The sequence below is a fragment of the Chinchilla lanigera genome, unplaced genomic scaffold, assembly GCF_000276665.1.
Source record: "Chinchilla lanigera isolate Chin_1 unplaced genomic scaffold, ChiLan1.0 scaffold00005, whole genome shotgun sequence".
NCBI classification, from domain to species: Eukaryota; Metazoa; Chordata; class Mammalia; order Rodentia; family Chinchillidae; genus Chinchilla; species Chinchilla lanigera.
Genome location: NW_004955406.1, coordinates 30,612,316 through 30,635,453, shown reverse-complemented (window position 1 = coordinate 30,635,453; position 23,138 = coordinate 30,612,316). Strand labels below are relative to the sequence as shown.

Here is a 23,138-nt window from a genome sequence, read left to right as displayed (position 1 = left end):
CACTGATGCTTCTACCTTTAGCCAACTGATCACAGACTGAATCTCCTGAAACTGTGAGCCAAATTAAACTTCTCTTCTGGTTGTGGACGTTGGATATGGGTTCTTACTGATTAAAAAGCTGACTAATAAAAGGCAAATGTGTAGACTGTAGGGATGAAAGAATGGCAGATAGACGGATCAATCAATCTACATAGGGACTTTCATGTTAAGTTGGTGTTCTTTTTTTTAACCTTTTGAAATAGAATCTCGGGGCTGGGGATTTAGCTCAGCGGCACAGCACCTGCCTGGCAAGCGCAAGGTCGTGAGTTCAATTCCAGGTACCGGAAAACAAACAAACAAAAAAAAAGAAATAGAATCTCATTATTTTATTCATGTTGGTCTTGAGCTCCTGGTCTCAAGTGATCTTTCTGTTTTGCCTGAGTAGCTGGAATTATAGAACTGGCCACAGTGCCAGGCATAGGTCTGTATTTAAATGTAATTGGAAAGCTCCATAACTTTTATGCCAGAAAATGACATGACTTCATTTTCATGTCACACCTACTGCAAAAGAAAAAGACTGCTTAGGTAAGGGAATCAAGGGGCAAAGGATAAAAGCAGAAAGCTCAGTAAGGACTATTACAAGTCTACAGTTTGGGTGTTCCCAAAATTATATATGGTTGTTCGGCTTTTTCTCCTCTTTTAAAATTCCAATTTAAGGCTAACTGAAAAAAGGCAGTAACAATGAATTATTTTAAAAGGTATCTATGTATATGAATGCTACAAAAGTAATTTAACCTCCATTTCTTTAAGTAAATTCTTGAGGACCAGAAAAAATGGTAGTGCACTAACAATGGTCTGAAGACCATAATTTAAGATACTAACATAGAGAATGGTAATTCTGATTTACACAGTACAAATAAAGAGAAATAAGTAGGGTCACAAAAAGTATATTTGACAGAATCTACTAACATCAAGAAAAGTTCTCCTTTAGCTTCTCTTAGTTTCTCACAAAAAGTCTAGCACACAGAAGGCATTTTAATCATATTTGTTGAAATTAACTGTTCTTGTTTATACTCTCAATGGGCTTCTGGTATGGTCTTCTCTTTTTAAAAACAGTCCTGTCAGAAATAAATTACATTCAACTGCAACTATAATATGGCTGCTCCTCAAAAAACAGGAGTAAGGAAATTTGAAGAATGAAGGATAATGCCTAAGTATTTAAGTTAAGAAGCACAACTGATTGTGAGCTACTTATTTATGAAACATAACAATGCAGAATAGGAGATTCTGATGAGAAATATCAGGGAAAAAAATAGTTTTAATTAGTTCTAAGATGCCTATGGCATATCCAAATATAGAAAAATCAATATGAGATCCCAGAAGAAAGAAGAGATGTCTAATTAAAGATACAAATTTGGAAATCAACAGCACATAGATATAAAAATACAGAATAAGTGTAACAGTTCTCCAACCAATACCCTGGTTATAAACTGGATGGGAAAAAAAGCATAAAAGTTTTATATAAAACACACAGGGGCTAACTCCTGGAATGTCACATAAAGAATGCTTCTTTAAGCAAACAGGTCGTTTTGTTTACTCTAGAAGATTTATGAGTTAGAAGAATTAAAGTTGGAAAACTGGGTATGGATTATATATGCCTTAGAAACTAGGGAGAAGACAGAATATGTGGGACAGATTTAATCAGGCTATAAAAAGGAAATGAAATGGACTATGACTTATCTAAGACTTGTATTTCTGAATCCACTGGGAAACAGGGTCATTGTTAGCTTTATACTCCTTCATAGCTCCCTTAAAAGTAAGGAATTTTTAGAGGTTTAAAGTATTAACACTTTAAACTGCTACATTCACACAGGAACTTAGTACAATGTACTAAATAAATTTTTGAAAGATAAAAACTCTGAAACACACAAAATGAAACTTCATCACTGAGCTACTTCATTCAAGGAGATTATGTGGTTCAGTCTCATTTCCAGATGATCCAAAATCTACCTGACAAATAACAGTACGATTCTATAATCCTTTATCTAGTACATGCTGCCAAATATGTATTCAGATTAAAACAGTAATACAGGTGAACATGTCCAATACTAAACAATAGTCATTTAAAAACTGGGCAGCACTCCATAAGCAAATACATGTAACATTTCTGCAGCAAAACCCAAATACTCAGAGTGGTAGGTAGGAAATGTAGACATATGTATGTGACAAAGTAAATGGAAGGAGAAGAACAAAGTTCAAATGGATTAACATTGGGATAGCTGAGATATAAGGAGAGAGTAGTTCAGATTACTTCCCATCAGTTGAGTTGCTAATGAATTTTGGCACACCAAACAAAAAAGAGATGAAAAAACTAGCAATCCCTTACTAAACATATGCTTTTACTCAAAGTCACATTAGAACCCAAGTTGCCTCAGCTTAATTTTACTAGAAAATACACATCAATAAAATGGCTTAGGTATTACTGCCTTCCCTGTCGTTCCTTTACTCTTCTCCTTTGAAGCTAGTTATGAAAAAGGTTTAAACAGAGACAAATTTCAAACAATATAAAACTGGTTAAGAATTCTCAGGGACTGACTTTTTTTTTTACTTTTACGTCAATCCTGAATTTCTCATGTGATCTCTAGAATAACAAACAATAACATCTCACTCCTCTCTCTCAAAGAAAAACAATTCTACATCTCTCTCTCAAAGAAAAACAATTCTACATCTGTGATTCAACTGCTTCCACAATATTGCCATAGTACACAGGCACTATTCTTTGAACCCAACCCCATCTGCTTATCCCTATTTCCTTCACTTTTTTTCTTCCTTCTTGAAAAGTGCTCCTTTAGCTTCTCTTAATTTCTCACAAAAAGCCTAGCACACAGAAGGCATTTTAATCATATTTGTTGAATTTAACTGTTCTCGTTTATACTCTCAATGGGCTTCTGGTACGGTCTTCTCCTTTTAAAAACAGTTCTGTCAGAAATAAATTACATCTAACTGCAACTATAACACAACTGTTCCTCAAAAAAGAGGAAAACTATTTCAAGCAAACTCACTAAGAGAGATATAAAGGGGGAGACGAGAGAGGGAGAGGGAGAGGGAGAGGGAGAAGGACAGGGAAAGGGAGAGGGAGAAGGAGAGACAGAGACAGAGACAGAGACAAAGACAGAGACAGAGACAGACAGACTGACTTGCCATGTCCAATAGGTTATTGATCCAGGACATAGTAAAACTGCCTGCAGAGTCACTCCAACAAAATAACATATTGGTTGGAAAGGGGAATGGGATTAAAAACAGAAACAAGCTATGTAATGTACATTCCCCAAGATGAATGTAAACTTTAGGTACTACAAACAGGTAATCATTTTGAAAAAACCGTACTTTTGAAGTGATTTTAGAAATATTTAATATTTACAATTGAATCCTAATTTTATAATTCGCCCATGTGGAAATGTACTACTACAAATGAAAAGATATTGAAATCTGCACAGCTGACACTGCCAAGTTTATGAGGAGTATCACCCTGTGTTCTTCCAATCCTTTTCATTTTCTTCAAATTTCCTTTCAACACCACTGATGAGGTAAAAAAAGAAATGTAGTACAGGGCCTGGGGATTTAGCTCAGTGGCACAGTGCCTGCCTGGTATGCGTGAGGTCGTGAGTTTGATTCCCGGTACCGGAAAAAAAAAAAAAAAAATGAGAAATGTAGTACAGCCTAGCAGTGAACTTATACTAAATGTAAAAAATAAACACCAAAACCAAAAACAACTGCAAAACATCTAAAATGAATATAGTATTAGTATCTACGTGCATCCATAAAGATCATTCTTTTTAGTTACTAGAAAGACAGAAAATTTTTTTTAAAATAACTAATGCTACTTTTGCTTACCACATACTTAATTCTGTATGATTACAGAACTTTCTGTACTCAATAGTAGATATTCAAAATTCTAAACATCAAAGTTGCACATCAATGTATTAAAATTATGATGTTGTGCTTGTATACGAAGAAATTCACATTTGCATGTGCTATCATGAATCTAGAGTAGAGAATTAGTACGAAAGGGAATACACATAGCCTTTTAAAATATTTTAAAATGATTTTTAAAACTCTAAACTAAAATAAAAACATTAAAATTTTCTTTCACTCTTCAGCTGTACCTGTTTATCCATGTAAGTGCTCTTAGGGCATATCTTAAAAAATCATTATTAAAAAATATAGTGCTATAAAACCTTTTTTAGTGTTATATGTGTGTTACAATCTATTTTATCAATTACTCTTAAATCAAATTGGGGAAAATATTACTCCAGTAAAGAATATTACAAAACCCAGTTGAGCTGTTTCAACACGCTATAAGAAAATAAATAATTCCACGTTTTTCATTTTAACATCATGTTTTTCTGCTAGTAATATAAAGATGTATAAGTTTAGCAAGCAGTTTGTGTATTGTTTTGAGATCTGCATAAGTAATAGTCAATTTTTTAAAAAAAAAATTACTTCTCAATGTATTTGAAGTAAATGTCAGTTTCTAAAGGAGTATTAAACATACAAAAACATTTCATGTTATAATCATTTGGTGGAGGGGAGTTTTATATTTTTACCTGGTCTTGGTACTGGCTGTGCTGCAGGAGTCTGAGTCTTACGGGCAGATGCACCTTCCTTTAAAAGAATAAAAATTGATATACAACATCAAGGTTCATTTTCATAATAGTCAAGCAGTTTAATTACTATGAAGAAGTCACTTTTCTGTCATTCTACTAGTCACTGCACTAAACTGTAAAAGTTTTAAAAAAATACAAACCAACCAACCAACCAACAAAAAGCAACCCAAAACAAAAAACTCTTATTCGGGCATGGTGACACATGCTTATAATCACAGCACTCTGAGAGGCTGAAGCACATAGATCCGAATTCCAACCTGAGCAACACAACAACTTAGTGAGATACTGCCTCAAAAACATAAGGGTTAGGGATGTAGCTCTGCACAAAGGCCCTAGGTTCAATCCCCAGCCACCAAAAAACAAATGAAAATATCAAAAACCCTTTTATCTTTTATGCTATTTATCATGACATATAGTAATAGATACTGGAATGCAAATTTAAATTATTACTATAGAATAGTTACTGCACATGTAATATATTTTAATGATTTGCCTAATGCTGACATTTTAATATTATCAGTTATGTCATTACCTGTTTTAAAATTGTCAATCTTTTCTCTCAACAGTCTCAAAATGAATAAGTGATACATAACCTCATGTTAGATGTGAACAATGTTACTTTGGAGTGGATGGTGAAAATCCAAATAATTAAATGTCTTTAAAATATTAAGGGGGAAAAACACATTGATAAAGACAAGATTTGTTACATTTGAATTAGGAGCAAATGAGAGTATCTTAAAAACTAAACAGATTTCAACTAATTACTGCACATGTAAAAATATGTACAAGTGCTGAAGATGCCTCTGAGATTCTTAAGGCACTTAAGATATCTTTCTTTAGAGTAATAGTTTCAGTCATATTCACACTAACTTTTCCTAACACATTTTTTAATAGGAAGCTGCAAAGGTAAATTTTATAATTATTAGTTAATAGAGACTTTTTTAGTTGTACTCAGCAGAAGGAAAGTACACAAATTTCAGGATAAGTTACATGAATCCATAGTAGAAATTACTATTAGCCTCACAATCAACACTTTCTAAAAAATATTACCAATAGTGTTTAATTACACTACTTTCTCTTTAATATTTGAGATTTTACACAGTAAAATAATTTTGAATAGCAGATAGTACTATAGCATTTTTCCATCCAAGCACTGAAGATTGGACCTAGGGCCTCACACATGCAAAACAAGCACTCTAGTACTAAGCTACAACCACCTCATTTTTTAAAAAAATATTCTTTGAGACAGGGTCTTTTTAATTTGCCCAGGCTGGCCTCAAATTTGCTATCTTCTAGTCCCACAGCCCCATGAATAGCTGGGATTACAACAGACATGTGCCACCATGGCTGGCTCAACCTTTTTTTTTTTTAAAGTAAATGACTGTAAGAACAGTATCAGCAGAGAAAATGCTTTCATTTTTAATACAGTGGTATTCTTAGCATGGGAAACCATTCTTTACTGGAGGAAACAATAGTCACAGCAATTAAAAAAACAAAAACCCTTTGAAAACAGCATCATCTTTCTCAAGTAAATTACACTCAGGTAAAACTTTAAATGTAAAACTCAGGTTAAACTTTAAATGAGTCATTATAAAGGTGATAAATGTTAAATAATGTCATCATGAGGTGAGAAATTTTCTAATTGCGCTTGTCTCTAAATTTATTTTTGAGGAACTATTTGTTTCATTCTTTGTAATCCCAGTGCCTAGAGCACAGTGTAGGCACTCAACAAATGTTGGCTGAACCAAATAATCTAGTTTTTGAAAATTCAGAAGCCAGAGAATAATCACTAAATATAAATCATATTAAGGAAACGTTAGCTTTCTGCATAAAGATACATCAACTAGATACGGAATAACAAAATAACAAAAATAAACAGTATTACTTATCAGTTTTATTATGGCATACTGACTTAAGAGGATGTGGTATAAATTGAGACAAAAGGAGAAAATTAAAAGAACTGAGATGGGAAGGTCAAGGAACAGGTACATAAGACAGGTATCTTCTATCCACATTTGACTATAATGTGCTTGGATGCAAATCAAAGCCCTATTCTCATAGAACAGAGTGTATTAAATTCAAAATTTAATAATATCCAGTTGAACTGAAATACCCAGAGACTGATTCAACTAATGGACTATGTGAACAAAGAATATGGCCTTTACCACACAAGTCAGGCAAAATGCATGAACAAATAAATGTAAGTAATATGGAAGAAAAATCTCATTATAAATTATAACCCATAGGAATTTTTGGCTGGTTTTGAATAAGTTCAAAACTTGATCACTTTAAGTACCAATAGTGGGGGTTTTCTGTTTGTACCATAAACAATCTTTGCTTGATGATCCAATCACTTCTTTTGTCAATAAGACCTATTCCTCGATCACAGAGGAAGGCTAATATGCTAGACTGGGTTGATAAAGAGTCCTTCCCTGGGACTATTTTTTGTAAACTGGAGCTGGCTAGTAAGACCTCTAGCCTCAAGTTGAACTACAAGGTAAGTGTGGAATCATTTATGATCATGTCTTATGACTCACAGAGAAAATTCTTTAGCAGAAGAGAGAGTAAAAATAAAATGCAATTAAGGAGGAGAAACAACCTCCCCTTACAACACCTACTGTCTAGTTCTAGTGGCCCACAAGGTCTACATTACCTGTAACCACTCTTCACTACAGAAGCCATTAAAGTTCCCCTCTCACCACTGTATACACCCTATATGCATCTCTTAGGCTCAATTAGTTGAGCTGAACTTCTGTCAGCTGCACAGAAGAGTTTTGTATGTCTTCCTGGATTTGTGGAAATTCTGAGTTGTGAAAGTAACTATCGTATAACTTTCTTTCATTTTTTTAGTTAGCATACACACATCAAAGTTATAAAGTTATGGCACAACAGTAGACTGTTAACTTCTGGAGAGAAAATGGGGAGGATTTTTACTAATCATGTCACTGGTCTATGGCCATTTCCAGGACTCCTTAACTACCTGAGAATTTACCCCAAGCGTCACTCAGACAGCATGTTTGTTCATGTACTGACTATCCCAAGTGTTGCTTGGGCAGGTAACATTTCAACAAGTTGTACTGAATAAATTTGATAAAACTGTCGCTTTTACATTTCCTATTATATTCTTATAAAAATTAACAAAAATATGCAATTTTTGGTCATCTTGTATTTAAATAATTGGATTGGTATGTGGTTAAGCCAACAATAAGAGCTAAAAGCACATTCCACTCTGACTGCATTAGTTTGAAATAAAAGTGTCATTACCTAAGGGACCTCAGAAACCACGTAATCTAACCCCATCACCCTCTAAAGAAGAAGACGCAAAGATGAAGTAGTTATCAAAGGGAACACAGCAGTGTGTCTGGCATGTATTAAGAAACAGGAATAGTAATTTGGCAGTAATGTGGAATAGACTGACAGCTTCTACATTTTTAAAGATACTTGGATTGGGGGAAAAATACCATTTGGAAAAAGAGAGATATCAGCGCAAAAACAAACCAAAAAACTGACAAGTTGTGCTAACACAAGAGGAAAACTTGCTTTCTCTTAAAACGTCAAAAGCATTATAATTTCACAGAGACTTAAGGCATTTCTGAAGATGAAATAACTGACTTACAATGAGTGAAAATAGTGCCAGAATCATGATTCCAAGCATAACAAGGTAACAAAGTATGCCGTCTAAAAGTAATTCTTGATTGCCTTATCCTAGAAAATTAGATAATCTAAGATATTCTAGTATTGGGAAATGAGAGTACTAGTATTTGCTGCTGTTTAGGAAAAGTAGCAAATATATAACATTCTAAGAAAAAATAATCATAGGAAGTATCAGTATGAAAAAGACACTGTACTGTATTTTTAGAAAGTTCTATTTACTGAAAGTAAAATACTAAAACTTCCTAATGAAGAAAACATACAGAATACATATAGACTACATAGTATTTTATATTCTACCTTTCTGGCTACTGTATTTTTGAGGGGAAAACTCACACTTTAAAATTAAATAAATGCAAACTGTACTCTTACATATGCTTATAAAAAAAGAAAATTATCCCTATGAAATTTGGATTTGATCATTAGAATTTTCAAATACTAAGATATGAAAGTAAGCATATAAATGTTAAATTACATTAAACTGTTTGATCAGTCTTGCACGCCTATATCTGGTTATATGTGCAACCATTTTGAAGATGACATGAGGTAATATAACAACCATTGTTAATATCCTATCACCATGTTTTGAAATTTTGTATCATTTTTATTGTTCTCTATGCTGATTTGTTTTTGTTATTTTGGGTTTTTTTAAATGAAAAAATTTATATAAAGAGCTGGAATAGGTGTATTGTTGATGTCTGTGGTTTATTGAGAGGAACAGTCAGTGCTTAAAATATTCTTTTTTCTTGACCAATTTTGCACACTTGAATTTGGTAATCTGAATGACTGGTCTGAAAACAATATACAGTATAAGGACCATCACTGAACCCCTACCATCTTGTATGGAGAAGCTCTGCATCATTTCCAATGTTTTATTTTTTTATTTATTTATTTTTTTGTTACTGTCTTTAATTATTTGATCAAGCTTACATTCTTATGTCTAGTGCACTGAGCAACGTTGTTGAAGATAACAGTATGTAATATAAGAACAAATGTAAATCGCTATCATTTTGTTTTGAGGTCATGTATCATTTTTGTTGTTTTTGTGTTGTTTTGATTTTGTCTTCATTGTTGTTTTGTCAGTTTTTAAATTTTTAAAATAAAAAAGGCTAAATTACATTAAAGGAGGGTTTTGGGGGGAAAATGACTATAGGAAAGGAAAATAGCAACAATGGGGGACAAATTACAATGAGAATAAAACACTCAAAAGATTTCAGAAGCAAAATACTTCAACACAAATAGTAAACAAAACTGTTTCCTAAAGTCTTGTCAAAACCCAGAGGCGAGGCCAGGCATGGTGGCACACACCTGTAATCCCAACACTACAGAGGCTGAGGCAGGAAGATTGCTGAGAGTTGAAGGCCAGCCTGGGCTACCAAGTGAGCTGAACTGCACAGTGAAACCTTGTCTCAAAAAGACCAAAAAGGGCAAACAAACAAAAACCCTGAGGCACACGTACCCAATATTTGTTAATACAAGCAATAGTTAACATAAAGTATAGGATTTCCTATCCTTTAAACATGAAGATAAAAGGTTCTGGAACTTTAAAATAAAAAATAAGTAACTATCTCTTTCCTTTCCTACCTCTAGCAAACTCATTCCAGGTAAGTAAATACTTAAATGCTTGGTCACATTCTCACTCGTCACCTAATAGCAAAACAAACTGGTAAAGGTAAATGTTATATCTATTTTATAGATTAAAAATACTAAGCTAAACCAAGTAACCTGTCACAAGCCACACAGGTAGTAAGCAGCAAAATAAATTTTAAATTCCAAAGCCCATGCTCCTAACTACTGTAACTCATTACATCTCTGCTCTGATGACTTCACTTGGCAATCTTCGTTTCATTTTCTTTCCTTCCATAAACAAAATACCACATACTGGGTAACTGATAAATGAGAGAAAATTATTTCTCAAAGTTCCAAATGCTAGAAGTCCAGATGTAGACACCACCAGATTTGGTATCTGGTAAGCATGACTCTCTCATTCCAAGATGGTACCCCATCCACAGGGAATGGACGTTGTATTCTCATATGGTAGAAGGTAGATGGGCAAAAAGAAACTGAGCTACCTACCTACAGACCTTTTATAAGGCACTAATCCATTCACAAAGGTTTAGCCCTGATGACAAAATCATTTCCCTAAAGGCACACCTCTTAGAAACAATACAGTAGAGATTAAATTTCAACACATGAATTCTGGTGGACATTCAGACCGTAACACCTCATTCTGCCATATAATTATTGCTCGTCTGTTTCCCACAATCCTTCACTGAGCTACTTGGGGCCACAGACCATCTCTTATGCCTCCAATGACTGGTCCCCAGGTAATCAATACACACTAAAACAACTCCTTTTGCCTTACAATCACGAGTCAGCACTAGTACACTGACTTAAGTTACTTTTATCTGTACAACGAACACGACCAATAATAACTATCATATAGGATTATCAAGAGAATTAAACGTTTATTCATATATATTTTTCAAGAATATACCTGGTTCCAAATATGAAACTAGGAATACAAAGTATAAGAGCAAGAGCAAGGTTGCTCCTGCTCTTGAGAACACCACAATCTAATGGAGAATAAATGAATAAATTGTAAATGTAGTATATGTGTGTACATATACAAATGATGTATAACAAAAAATATAGTGTCTAGACTTTTAAAAATTATTATTGTAATAGACACACCACCATTAGTGCCCTTCAAAATACTCTACCCTCACTTTGAACACACTTCTCCCATTGTTCTCGCCACTGTCTGAAGCAGTTCTGAAAGTTCTCTTTTATGAGTGTCTTTAGTTATGCTGTCAAGGCTGCCTTAATGTTCTGAATCCAATCAAAATGTGTATCTTTCATGGTCATTTTTACTGTGGGGAAGAGCCAGAGGTTGCACAGTGCTAGATCCTGTGAATACAGTGAATGAAGACACACATAATGTTTTTACAAGCCTGCCTTTTCATAGATGCTATTTACTGTAGCATTCGCTGTATTTTTTTGGCATGCCTTGTAAAGACACATATGAAAGAGGACTTCCAAAACTGCTACAGAAAGTGGCAAGAATGCTGGGATAAGTGTGTTTGAAGCAAGGTGAACTATTTCAAGGGGGATTAATGGCACTATATAGCACATCTATGTGTGTAAGTGTGTTTTCAGTTCAGTGCCCACAACAAAATGGACTAGTAACCATTAAAGAATCTTTCCATACAGAAACTTTCTTTGTATAAGAATAAGCAAAGAACAAACTAAATTCTGCAGCACACTGAAAGTATCATATACCAGAACAACAAGGTATTTATTCCTGGAATACAAGCGTATTTCAACACATGAAAACCACTCAATGTAATGTAATATAATACATTAACAAAACAGAGGGGGGAAAACCCTTCATGACTATCTAAAGTGATGCAAAAAAGCATTTGATGAATTTAGCACCCTTGAATTTAAAAAAAATAAACCACCTTACAAAGATGAAAGGGATGAAAGATAATGTCTTCAACATAATAAAAGCTGTATATGAAAAACCCATAACTAACATACTCAATGGTGAAAACGGACAGCTTTTTCTCCTTCAATCAAGAAGACAAAATGCCTGCTTTTGCCACTTCTACTCCATACACGATCAGAGACCATACTCTTCAGTGAAATAAATCAGGCACACGTGTAAACACTGCACTGTTTCTCTGGTGTGAGAAACCGAAAGCGTAAATAAGGACCAAAACATAGTATAATAGGTATTTTAAAATAGGAAGAAAAGGTTCAAGTAGGGAGGAGAACAAGAGAGGGGTAAAGGAAAAAAGGGAAAAGTAAAAAAAAGAGAAAAGAAGGAAAAAATGGAAACAAAGCTTTTGTAAATGGTGAAGGGTTGAAGGGTTCAAGGAAAGGTAGGAGAATGGGGAAAAACCAAGTTATATCATGTGCAGGTACAAATTCTCTATGATGAATACAATCGTTATATATATCTAAAATGTACCAATAAAATCTGATTTAAAAAAAAAACCAAAACACATTGTATCAGAAGTTCTAGCCAGAGCAATTAGGAAAGAAATAGAAAAGGAAGACATCCAAACTGGAAAGGAAGAAGGAAAATCCTTCACAGACAACATGATTTACATGCAGAAAACTATGGATTCCACACCTGCACAAATGTTACAATGAACAAATTCAGCAATGCTTCAGGATATAAAAATCAACATGCAAAAATTAGTTGTGTTTATACATATATTAAGAATGAACAGCCTGAAATATTAAGAAAATACCATTAAAAAGAATAAAATGCTCAGGAACAAACTCAACCAAGGAAGCAAAATCTTAGATGCTGAAGTCTATAAAACACTGTTCAAACAAAGATATAAACAAATAAAAAGACAACTGTGTTCCTGGACTAAGAGAATTCATATTGCTAAAATCACTACACATACTTCTTGAAGTAACCTACAGATTCACTGCAATCCTATCACAACCTCAATGTTTCTTCAGAAAACCCATTTTAACGTTTATATGAAATCTCAAAGGTGTCCAAGTAACTACATTTCATGAGAAAGAAAATTAAAGCTGGAAGAAAACATCTAGGTTTCAAAATCTACAACAATGCTTCAGTAACTGAAACAGTGTGGCATCTATACAAAGATGCACATATTAACCAGTCGAGTAAAATAAAAACCCAGAGAAAAACACACGGGCAAATTGATTTTTGATAAAAGTGCCAAGACCATTTAAAGAGGAAAAAATAGGTTTTTCAGTAAGTGGTGCTGGAGAAACTGGATACTGTCATTTAAAACTGGATCAAAGATCTAAATTTAGGAGTTAAAACTATACAACTTGAAGAGAATAGAAAGGAAAAGCTTCATGACATTAGACATGACACTGATTTCTTGTATATGAACCAAAAAGCACGGTCAACTAAAAGAAAAAACAGATTATACTTCATCAAAATTAAAAGCTTTTGTGCAGCAAAGGACCCTATCACAGTGAAAAAGGCAACACACAGAATGAGAAAATATTTGCAAACCATATATCTGACAAAAATTAAGTTCAGAATACAAAAAGAATTCCTACAGCTTAGAAAAAAAAAAAAAAAAAAAAGCACCCCAACTCAAAAATGGGGAAGGCGTTGTATTGACTTTCTCCATAGAACATATACAGATGGCCAAATAAGCAGGTGAAAATATGTTCAGAATCACTCATCTTTAGGGAAATGCAAGTTAAAAACCATGGGATGCCATGTCTAAATGATTAGGATGGCTACTGTCAAAACTCAGTAACAGAACAAAGGCCAGGGATATAGTTCAGCAGCATAAGCGCCTGCCTGACAAGCGCAAGGTCCTTAGTTCGATTCCCGATACAAAAAAAGAAAAGAAATACCAGAACAAACAACAATAAAATAACACCAGAAAATAACAAGAAAAGATGCCAATATGGAGAAAGTGGAACTCTTGTTCATGGCTGGTAAGAATGTAATATGGTACAGCACTGTGAAGAAGTATGGCAGTACAGCACCTCAAAAATTATACCGAAAACTACCATATGATTCAGCAATTCTGCTTTTGAGTACATACCTAAAAGAACTGAAGACTGGGACTTAACCAGGTATTTATAGATTATAGCAGCATTACTCACACAAATAGAAACAACTCAAATGTCAATATATGAATGGATAAACAAAATTTGATATATGCACATAATATAATGTTATTCAGCCTTAAATGGGAATGAAATTCTGAAATACACCGCACCATCAATGAGCCCTGAAAACACTGCTAACAAAGGTAAGTTAGACACAGCCAAGTATTTTATTATTCCATTAATATGATGTACCAAAATACAAACTCAGAGCACAAAGTACAATAGTGCTTACTGCGGCTGGGGGCAGCAGGGAGTGCAGGTTTACAGGTTAATAGGTATGCACGTTCACTTTAGAATGATGAAAAAGTTCTGGAAATGGGTAATAGTGATGGTTGCACAACACTATGAATGTAGCTTATGCCCCTGAATTGTATACTTAAACATGGTTAAAATGGTAAATGTTATATATATATATATTATCATTAAAAAAAGAAAAGAAAAAAGAATAAGCCTATAATATGCTCAAAAGCATAAGCAAAATCTTATTATAAATTAAAGTAACTCTTCAAGAAATGTCTACTCAAAATACCAGCTCCTCTGTTCTTTTCTCCTAAGTGCTAGACACTGCCTGGAAGGGCCAACCATAACTAAGTTTATCCACAAGATTTCCCTGCCTTAAAGTTTGAAATCCATACTGAGATGTGCTGTGCAATCTGAACTACAGTTATATGAAGCCCTGCTGGTTTTGAGAATTACTATGTACACAAAGGCAAGAGAGCTGGTGTACGGATGCAGAAAATGTGGGATGTAATCATGAAGGTAGGAACAAAGAAAAAGCTTCCCTTGACTCCTGACAGCTAACCAATTTCTCACTGTGTTCTTTTAAAGGCCAACATACACTTCTAAGTCTTAGGTTCTATGAAATATTCTTGTGGCATTACAAGTATTTATTTTTCCTGTTTAAACTTACATCCCTGGCTTTCTGCTACCTGAAATACTAAAAGTTAGAGTATTTTAATCTCAATGAAAGGAAAAGAAAAACATCCAAATCTATTCATAGTAATTTAAATTTTGACCTGGGAACATAATATTCACTTTCTTTATAGTCACAGACAAAATTAGAATACACAGTCCTAATGAGTAAGATTGCAAAGAAGCATGATATCCATTGATTAAAAACCTAAATTAATAGCAGTTTTCCATTCATCACTCAGAAGGGTTTCTTGGCTAAAAATTAAATTGGTTCAACAATGAATGAATAGTACAAAAAGAGAAAGAAGTATAAAAAAAAGTTACATAAAACCGTTTACAGAAGTCTAAGGGGATTGTGAAAAGTCTTATCTACACAGACCACAAATCTAAAATGCTTGACACTCTAGCTTTTACTTGTGTTACTAAGACAGGTGTACATTTCCTCCAGCTTGCAGTAAGATGAAGATAATTATGTTTGTGAATGTGATGTATCAACTTCACTGGGCCAACATTATTTTTGGTGTGTCTGTGAGGGTGTTCTGGATGAGATTAGCATTTCAATGAGCAGACTGAGTAAAAATGATTGCCCTCCCCTCCAATGTAGATGGGTCTCATTCAATCCACTGAAGGCCTGAATAGAACTAAAAGAAAGAATTCAGCCTGACTGAGAAATCATTCTCTTGACTCTAGAGTCTACTAGAATTTATACTGTTAGTTCTCCTGGATCTCCACTGCTTGCTGACCTCAGATCCTGAGACTTCTCGGGCTCCATAACCACATGAGTCAGCTTCTTATAATAAATCTTAGTACAACAGACTGCAAGTTGAGTACTCCTAATCCAAAATGTGAATGCTCCAAAATCTAAAACTTTTCAAAAGTTTCACAACTAACCATGTAATCAATCAAAATGTAGGCATACTAAAAATACCATAAAAAATTACTTCTAAGCTATGTGAATAAACTATATAAAATACAAAGGAGACTGGTGTTTAGGCGTGCGTCCCATTCCTAGGTATCTCACTATGTACTGTTTATGTAAATACTCCAAAATCTAAAATCTGAAACACTTCTGGTGTATTATAATTCTATGAATAACTGTCAAGGAAAAAAATCTAAATGGAGTAGCACTGTTCCAGACACTTATTAAAATAAAGGCAGGAGGCTATCAGTTAATCAAATCTCAGACACATGTAAAGCTATACTGTGAACTAGCTGTAGACTGGTTCATACGCAGATGAAAGCTGTTCATTTCTGTGACCTTCTGTGTAAGGGACCCAACGGAGACCTTGTCCAATCCCTTTCTTAGAAGACATCTTGACTTTTGTCAACAATAATCATAGTTCCTAACAAGTGATACAATTACCAACTATTTTGTAGTTTGAAACTATCAATACAACTGACATTTTGTACAATCACAGTAGATTTTCAAGTCTCCTTAAATCTATTCCCCTGCCACTGCAATCCTAATTAGACTTAAAGAAATAGAATTTGTGATTTTTAACTAGGTTAATTAAAATCAACTTAAATAGTCAGCTTAATACTCTAATAAATAATAATATAATAAATCCATGTGTACATATAAAAAGTGGTTTATTATACAAATAATAAGTATAGAAACAAGTTCTACTGGCTTCTTTTTCTCTGGAGAACCTGGACTAATGCACACATTAAAATATAGATGAAAAGGGTAAAAATATAAAATCTTTAAAATGAGTATTCTTGAATATTGTAAAAAAGATCTTCTATATGGTGGCAAAAATGAACAATTATTTTATAGGTCTCAATAGAGTTTAGTACAAGCACTACTGTGCCAATTCATCCTGTCAACTTGACTGGATTAAGAAACTCCTGGAGAAGAGGCTGCATCATGGAGATGCTCCACTGTGCTGTTAGGAACTGGGGCTAGCTGGGGGTTGGTCCCTGGGGTGTGCCTTTAGAGGGTGCATTTCTGGCTGGCACTCTGTCTGTATTCTACTTTCCTGCCACCATAACCCATAATGCTCTGCTCTGCCAGGTCTTTCCACCATGATGCTCCTGCCTTGGTGCTAGCTGATAATGGCTGGAAACCGGGAACCCAATATACCATTTCCTCCTTTAAATTGTATATGTCAGGCATTTTGTCCCACTAATGAGAAAGCTGACCAATACAACTATCTTTCTTCACTTGAAACTGGCTGCATTATTGGCATGAGTTGGGTAGATGGTACACAGAATCATCTGTGTAGCTTATGGCACCAACAACTAAAGGAACAAATATATTAATACACCCAGAACAGTGTTAAATCGGTGAGATGAAACTTGGAGAAGTCACAAGACCTGGGCTTTTAGCTTTGACTTTGTCGCATTAAGTATAGACTTTTAAGAAACTAATCTCACAGCATCTTGTTTATCTATTTGTAAAATGAACAAAAGAGATTTTTAAATTACCTCAAAGATCCAATTATGCTCTGAAATTACATTATTCTAATGTAAATAATACTTCTTTGTTAGAAACAGAGACATTACTAGAATAAATAACATAACTGTTACTGAATCTAAAGACATTAATGGATTTCTTAAAAGAAAATGCTATAATGTGACAGTGATGTAAGTTCATTATTTTTCTTCATGTTAATAAAAACACAGTATTCCTCTACCCCGCTCTCCCTCTGTAAAAGGGAATGTAAGAGGCATTAATTTGGCTATTTTTGGAAAACAGAATCATAAATACTCACATTAGAGGTTGAAAGTGGAATAATAGTACTGTAAAGGTAAAAAGAAAACAATGCATTTCACAGTATCTATTGTACCTTTCAGATTTTATTTATTCTTCCAGGTTCTTACACTAGGGAGACAATACGATGTTTACACATGCAGGTTTGATTTATTTCACTTATGAATATGGTCTCTAGGTGTACCTATTTACCTATAAAAGCTTTGAGTTTATCTTTCTTTATAGCTGAGTAATACTCCATTGTATGAAAATATCATCTCTTTTTTATCCATCCCTCAGTTGAAAGGGAAAGAAACTGCTCAAAAGGAAAGAACAACTGGGATAAGGGAAAGGAGAAAAGAAAGAAGGAAGGAAGGGAGAAAAAAATAAATGTATGTATGCACAAGATACAGCTAGGATAATTGTACTACTAATTTCTATTGGTTTACTGAAAGGAGTAGTTAATGTTCAGTTGTTTGATCAATCTTGAATACCTATATCTGTTCATCTGAGCAACTACTTCAAAAATAACAATATGTAATACAACAACCAGTGCTAATTTCCTATCATCTTGTTTTGAAATTCTGTATCATTACTGTTTTTGTGTTTTTGTTTTTGTTATTTTGTTTTTGTTCTTTTCCCTTTAAAATAAGTATTTTTTACAAAGAAAACAATGCGTTACCACTTAACATGATTCAATAAACTGAGAAAGCTAAACCAAAACATTGTGTGTACTTGACTACTTGAAAATATACACAGATACACACATGCACACAAGCACACACTTAAAAAAAAAAACTTCAGAAACAGAGCCAACTGAAATCTGAAACATTACGAATTCTGGAGATACTAATAAATATAAATATTGTGAAAAGGCAGAAAGAAAGTATAGTTGAAGTCAACTATTAGGAAATAATAAAAAGGAAACATTCAATGTTAATTATTAAGAAATCAAGAAGCTAAAAATAGAGGCAATTAAAATGTCTGATAAACAAAAATACTAAAATGTTCATATTCTGGTTCACTAAAATTCAGCAACTATGCAACCTCCAAGACCTCATGCTTTTTTTTTTTAAGGGATGCTTAAAAACACTACAACTATATGAGAACTTAAAAAGATAAAAATGTAATATAAAAGGCAAAGACTAACTGAAAAGATAAAGCTCAATGAAACAGTGCTACCATAATGACTGCATAAACAATTTATACATGAAGAAAATTATACAACTTTGTAACATTTACTTTCAGTTAGTCTATCTTTACATCCATGAAAGTTATCAATTCCTTGAAAGGAATCTAATGATTTATCTTACATCCTCTTGCAGACTGCATATAAAAGGTGCTCAATGTACATGCTGAGTGAAAGTGAACCCCTTACACAGCCTCCAACAACCTGACACAAGAAAGGAAAAACAAAATCCATAAAGTCAAACATCACCCTTTCATAATGCTATAACCTTTGCATGCCTTTTTCTGCTTAGCACAATTTCTTTAAACTAAAGTCCCTATTTCCAATCAGACTATAAACAGTCATAATGAAGATAACCACATGAATTTAAAAGCAAGGATGGCTAATTGCTCCCTTCTTCAAAAAGTCCTTTGGGAAAAATACTCTTCTACACTTGATTTCTTTGCCTACAAAGCTATTTTAATAAGTATTTTCTGATACTATATTTGGACAACTGTGCTTCTTTGAGAAGATTTAGAGGAGCTTCCAAGTTTTAATATTTTATACCTACCCAAATATACACTTTGTTAGGAAGTGCTAGTGTAAAAACTTTAAATATTAGCAACTTGTTGGGTTTGCAGAGAACAGATTGTAAGGTACCTGAACAACTTATTGAAAGATGCTGACCCAGTGCCCTTTCCAACTATATCAGTCAATACATCCTACAGAATAATAATAAAACTTTAAAATAAATAAAAAGTAAAGAAAAAATTTCAACACATCTTCTTAACCTATAAAATAATTTACATTGACCACATTTTTTTAGAAAATCAACAAACTATCATATTACATTTTCAAAGACATTTACAATAAAAATATATTTCAATATATATATCTCAGACATGACTACACCAGACATGATTAACCAGATGCTAATACCTTTACATAAAATACAATTATAAATACCCACAAAATATTTTACTATATTCATGATTCAATTATAAACATCATTGCCACAGGCAACATGCATTTCTGAAATGATGAACTATACTGGCAAAGTTCAACGCAATGTAAAATATGAGTTTCCAGTGGTATATCTGTAGTTACATTTCTAGAAAGTGTAAATACGTATTAAAACTTTGCAATACATACTGTATATTCCAATAATGTTTTAAGTTCATTAATTATTTTAAAAGATCTTTTACCCATGAAGATATCCAATGGGACATCCAGAAGTCCTATACAGCAAATCCTTTTGTTTACAAGGATTGTCCTACATACCACTACTACCTACTCTAACCTACTCATTAAGTAAATCCCTATAGCACCTCCTACAGAGCAAGCAATATTGCCCCAGTACTGCCCCGACTGAAAGGTACAACTCTGCCCAAGAGTATCCCTAACTAAAATAAGCAGATTACTGAGAAACCAAGAAGTCATAAACACAATAAAGTATTTGCCCAATCACGGCTGTTTTTATTTTTGTTATTGTTATTGTTTTGAAACAGGGTCTTGCTGTGTACTTCAGGTTGGCCTGGGACTCACTATGTAGCCCAAACTGGCCTTGAACTCACAGCAATCCTGCCTCAGCCTCCAGAGTGCTGGGATTACACAGGTGTGCCACCACACCCCATGATGGCTGGTTTTAAATGCTTACATTTTCCCTTGGGATCCTGAATAGTTTGCATGAATTGAAAAAAATAAAAGTGCCTATGAATGTTCTGAAAAAAACACATAAGCTTAGCTTTGTCTTCAAGTCAAAAGAAATTCTTAAGCAACCTGAGTATCTGCTGCATAATTTGGTGAAAACTGAAAGAGAAAAATAATGCAGGCAAACACTGACACTTGTGGTCATTCTGAGATTGCTAATTTGCAATCAGTTAATGCTTTGTGAGTTCAAAGAAAAGTAAAACTGGCTCGTATGTCACTTACCAACTTCAGAGGAAAATTCTAAACCCTTAATACACACTTCTTTTAAAAAATAGTATTTACATTAAATAACCAAAAGTAAATTTTTTCCCCAAATCACTTATGTAATTTTAAAAAGCTATCTAATTTAAAATCAAACAGTCATGAGGCTAACAGATACTACTATGCAAAACTGCTGTTAAAACTAAACTGGTCTCAGAAAACTGTCACATGGCAATTTTCAGAGTGGTATAAAAATCATACCTGATGCAAAACACTAAGTTGTTTTTTGCAGGGAGGGGTTTGAGACAAGGTCTCACTATGTAGTTTGGGCTAGCTTTGAACTATGCAGCCAAGGCTGGCCTCTAACTTGTGGTAGTTCTCCTCCTTCAGCCTCTCAAGTGCTGAGATTACAGGAGTGCACCACCACACCTAACAGTTTTTTGTCCAACATTGCAAAGGAGTTCTTGTGAGGACCTGCTGAAGTAACTACCTTAAATTCAGGGGACAACTACTCAGGCTAAACAGAAACCAGAATGAAAACCAAAGCAGGGAAGAATAGATTTATGCCTCCTTTTTCATATGACCCAGATATTTGCTTATTGTTTGAAGTGTGCTTCCCCAATCCTTTTCCTCTCAATCTTTTTACAGTAAAATTTATACACAAAAAAATAAACTAGGTAACCTATCCCCCTAGGTTACCTACAGTAATATGAAATTTACATCTGCTTCTTCATATATTAAGCACTCAAATTGTGTTAACTACCCTATTTCTATCCAGTAGAAACTATGAATTAGAAGACATTACAAATCTTGTCTTTAAATTCCAGTTCCTTGAGCGCTCTTCCACAAATGCCCACCAGAAAAGCCCTAAGACCAGCTAGACAGTTTTGGCCATAAAGCACAGAATAAAAGATACCTTTTTCCACCAGGGATGTTTGTAAGATTAAAATGTAGACCTACACAAGTAACAATTACAAGCCACTTGTAACTATAAACTTAAAGTGGCTGGCAGTTTGCTGAGTCTGAGAAACCCATGACATTTTTACTGTTGGTTTATTAATAGAATTCATATATTGAAAGAAGCTAGATTAAAGGAAGAATTTGTACAGACTTGTTGATTGGGGAGTTACTTCTCTTGACTGCAAACATGTCAGTTGCTAGAAAAAAGTCACTAAGTGAACTTTTATCTCACATGTGCTATTTTTCTGAATTTTATGAAGTTCTTAATCAGTTCAACTTAAAGTTAAGAAATAACTTGCAGGTGTACCTAAAAGTTTAAAGTGAATTCCAGGTAAGTACATAGGCATCTTTTGTGATTTTAGTTTTTTTTTTTTTTCCCTGTACAAACATTTGTTCCTTAATAAACAGTTAGAAGAAAACAACCCACTGATAATTCAGGGGCTCAACTCAGTACTGGAGGGGATCCATTAATAAGTAGGTTAACCATAAAGATCTCTTAATAATTGTGATTCCACAGCCAGGGGGAGAGCTCAGTGGTTGCGTACTTGCCTAGCATTCATGAGGCCCTTGGTAGTCACCATTAACTGTTTCCCCATCCTTCAATAATTAAGATGCACAATAAATCCAGTGAGACATCAAAAAGACCCCAGTGAAAAGAAGTGGCAAAGGTGATGAATACCAATTAGTCTGATCTGATCATTACACACTATATGAAATGTCAAACTGTACCTCATAAGTATGACTACTGTGTCCATTAAAATTAAAAGTGTATTTCAAAAAAAGAATTGGCAAAAAAATCCTTCCCCGGAGAGAGGAAATCATCTTTGTATCTTTAACAGTAAATAATGTGTGCCTAAATTTAAATGATGGTATACAGTAGCTGCACCATATACCTATATTCATATTTATATGCATTTATTGAAAAGGTAAAATGAACACATAAACATCTATTTATAAGTCTATCAATGATTCCTGAGTATACTGTGCCAGTACTGGGAAAAAATTCTCACAATTTCTCCAGTAACCATGTTTACCAATGGAACGTAAGAATTTAGATAATTCTGCTTCAAAATTCCCAACTTGAAATTTCTCATCCCTAATTAGCTAATATTTGGGCTAATTAACAACTCTTGGCACTAGTTATTCATCTTTAAAATAGGTATTACAATAATGCAACTATTATGAAGGATACAAGTCATTTACATAATACCTCAGATTGGTTAGCACACAATCTGACTTTGGGTAAAAAGTAAATGACCACTATCACTTGGCACTTAAATCACACATAAGGAACCACAAATAAACACTGACCTACAGATGCTCATTTCTACTTCTGAAAACTAAGTTTCTTTAAGTAGATTCATAAGCATTATTCTGTTCCCTAGCTCATCTAATTAACAACAATAAAAAGCAGCTTTGTAAATAAGGAGGGGAAGAAGGGCTGAAGCAAGGGGAGGAAATGGGAGAAAAAAAGAATCGAGACATATTATGTACACGTATAAATTCCCTATGATGAATGTGATCATTATGTATACCTAAAGTGTACAAATAAAATTAATTTTTTAAAAAA

General features: G+C 33.8%; 1 protein-coding gene across 1 annotated transcript in view; it reads right to left on the bottom strand.

Annotated features, from left to right (window-relative positions):
• Cdc73 (cell division cycle 73) overlaps positions 1-23,138 on the bottom strand; it is a gene marked incomplete at its 5' end in the record, with an annotated part of 131,894 nt that overhangs the window by 30,359 nt on the left and 78,397 nt on the right. Inside the window, 1 exon segment of the mRNA XM_013521863.1 lies at positions 4,587-4,644. Within this exon segment, the coding sequence (XP_013377317.1) occupies positions 4,587-4,644 (58 nt within the window).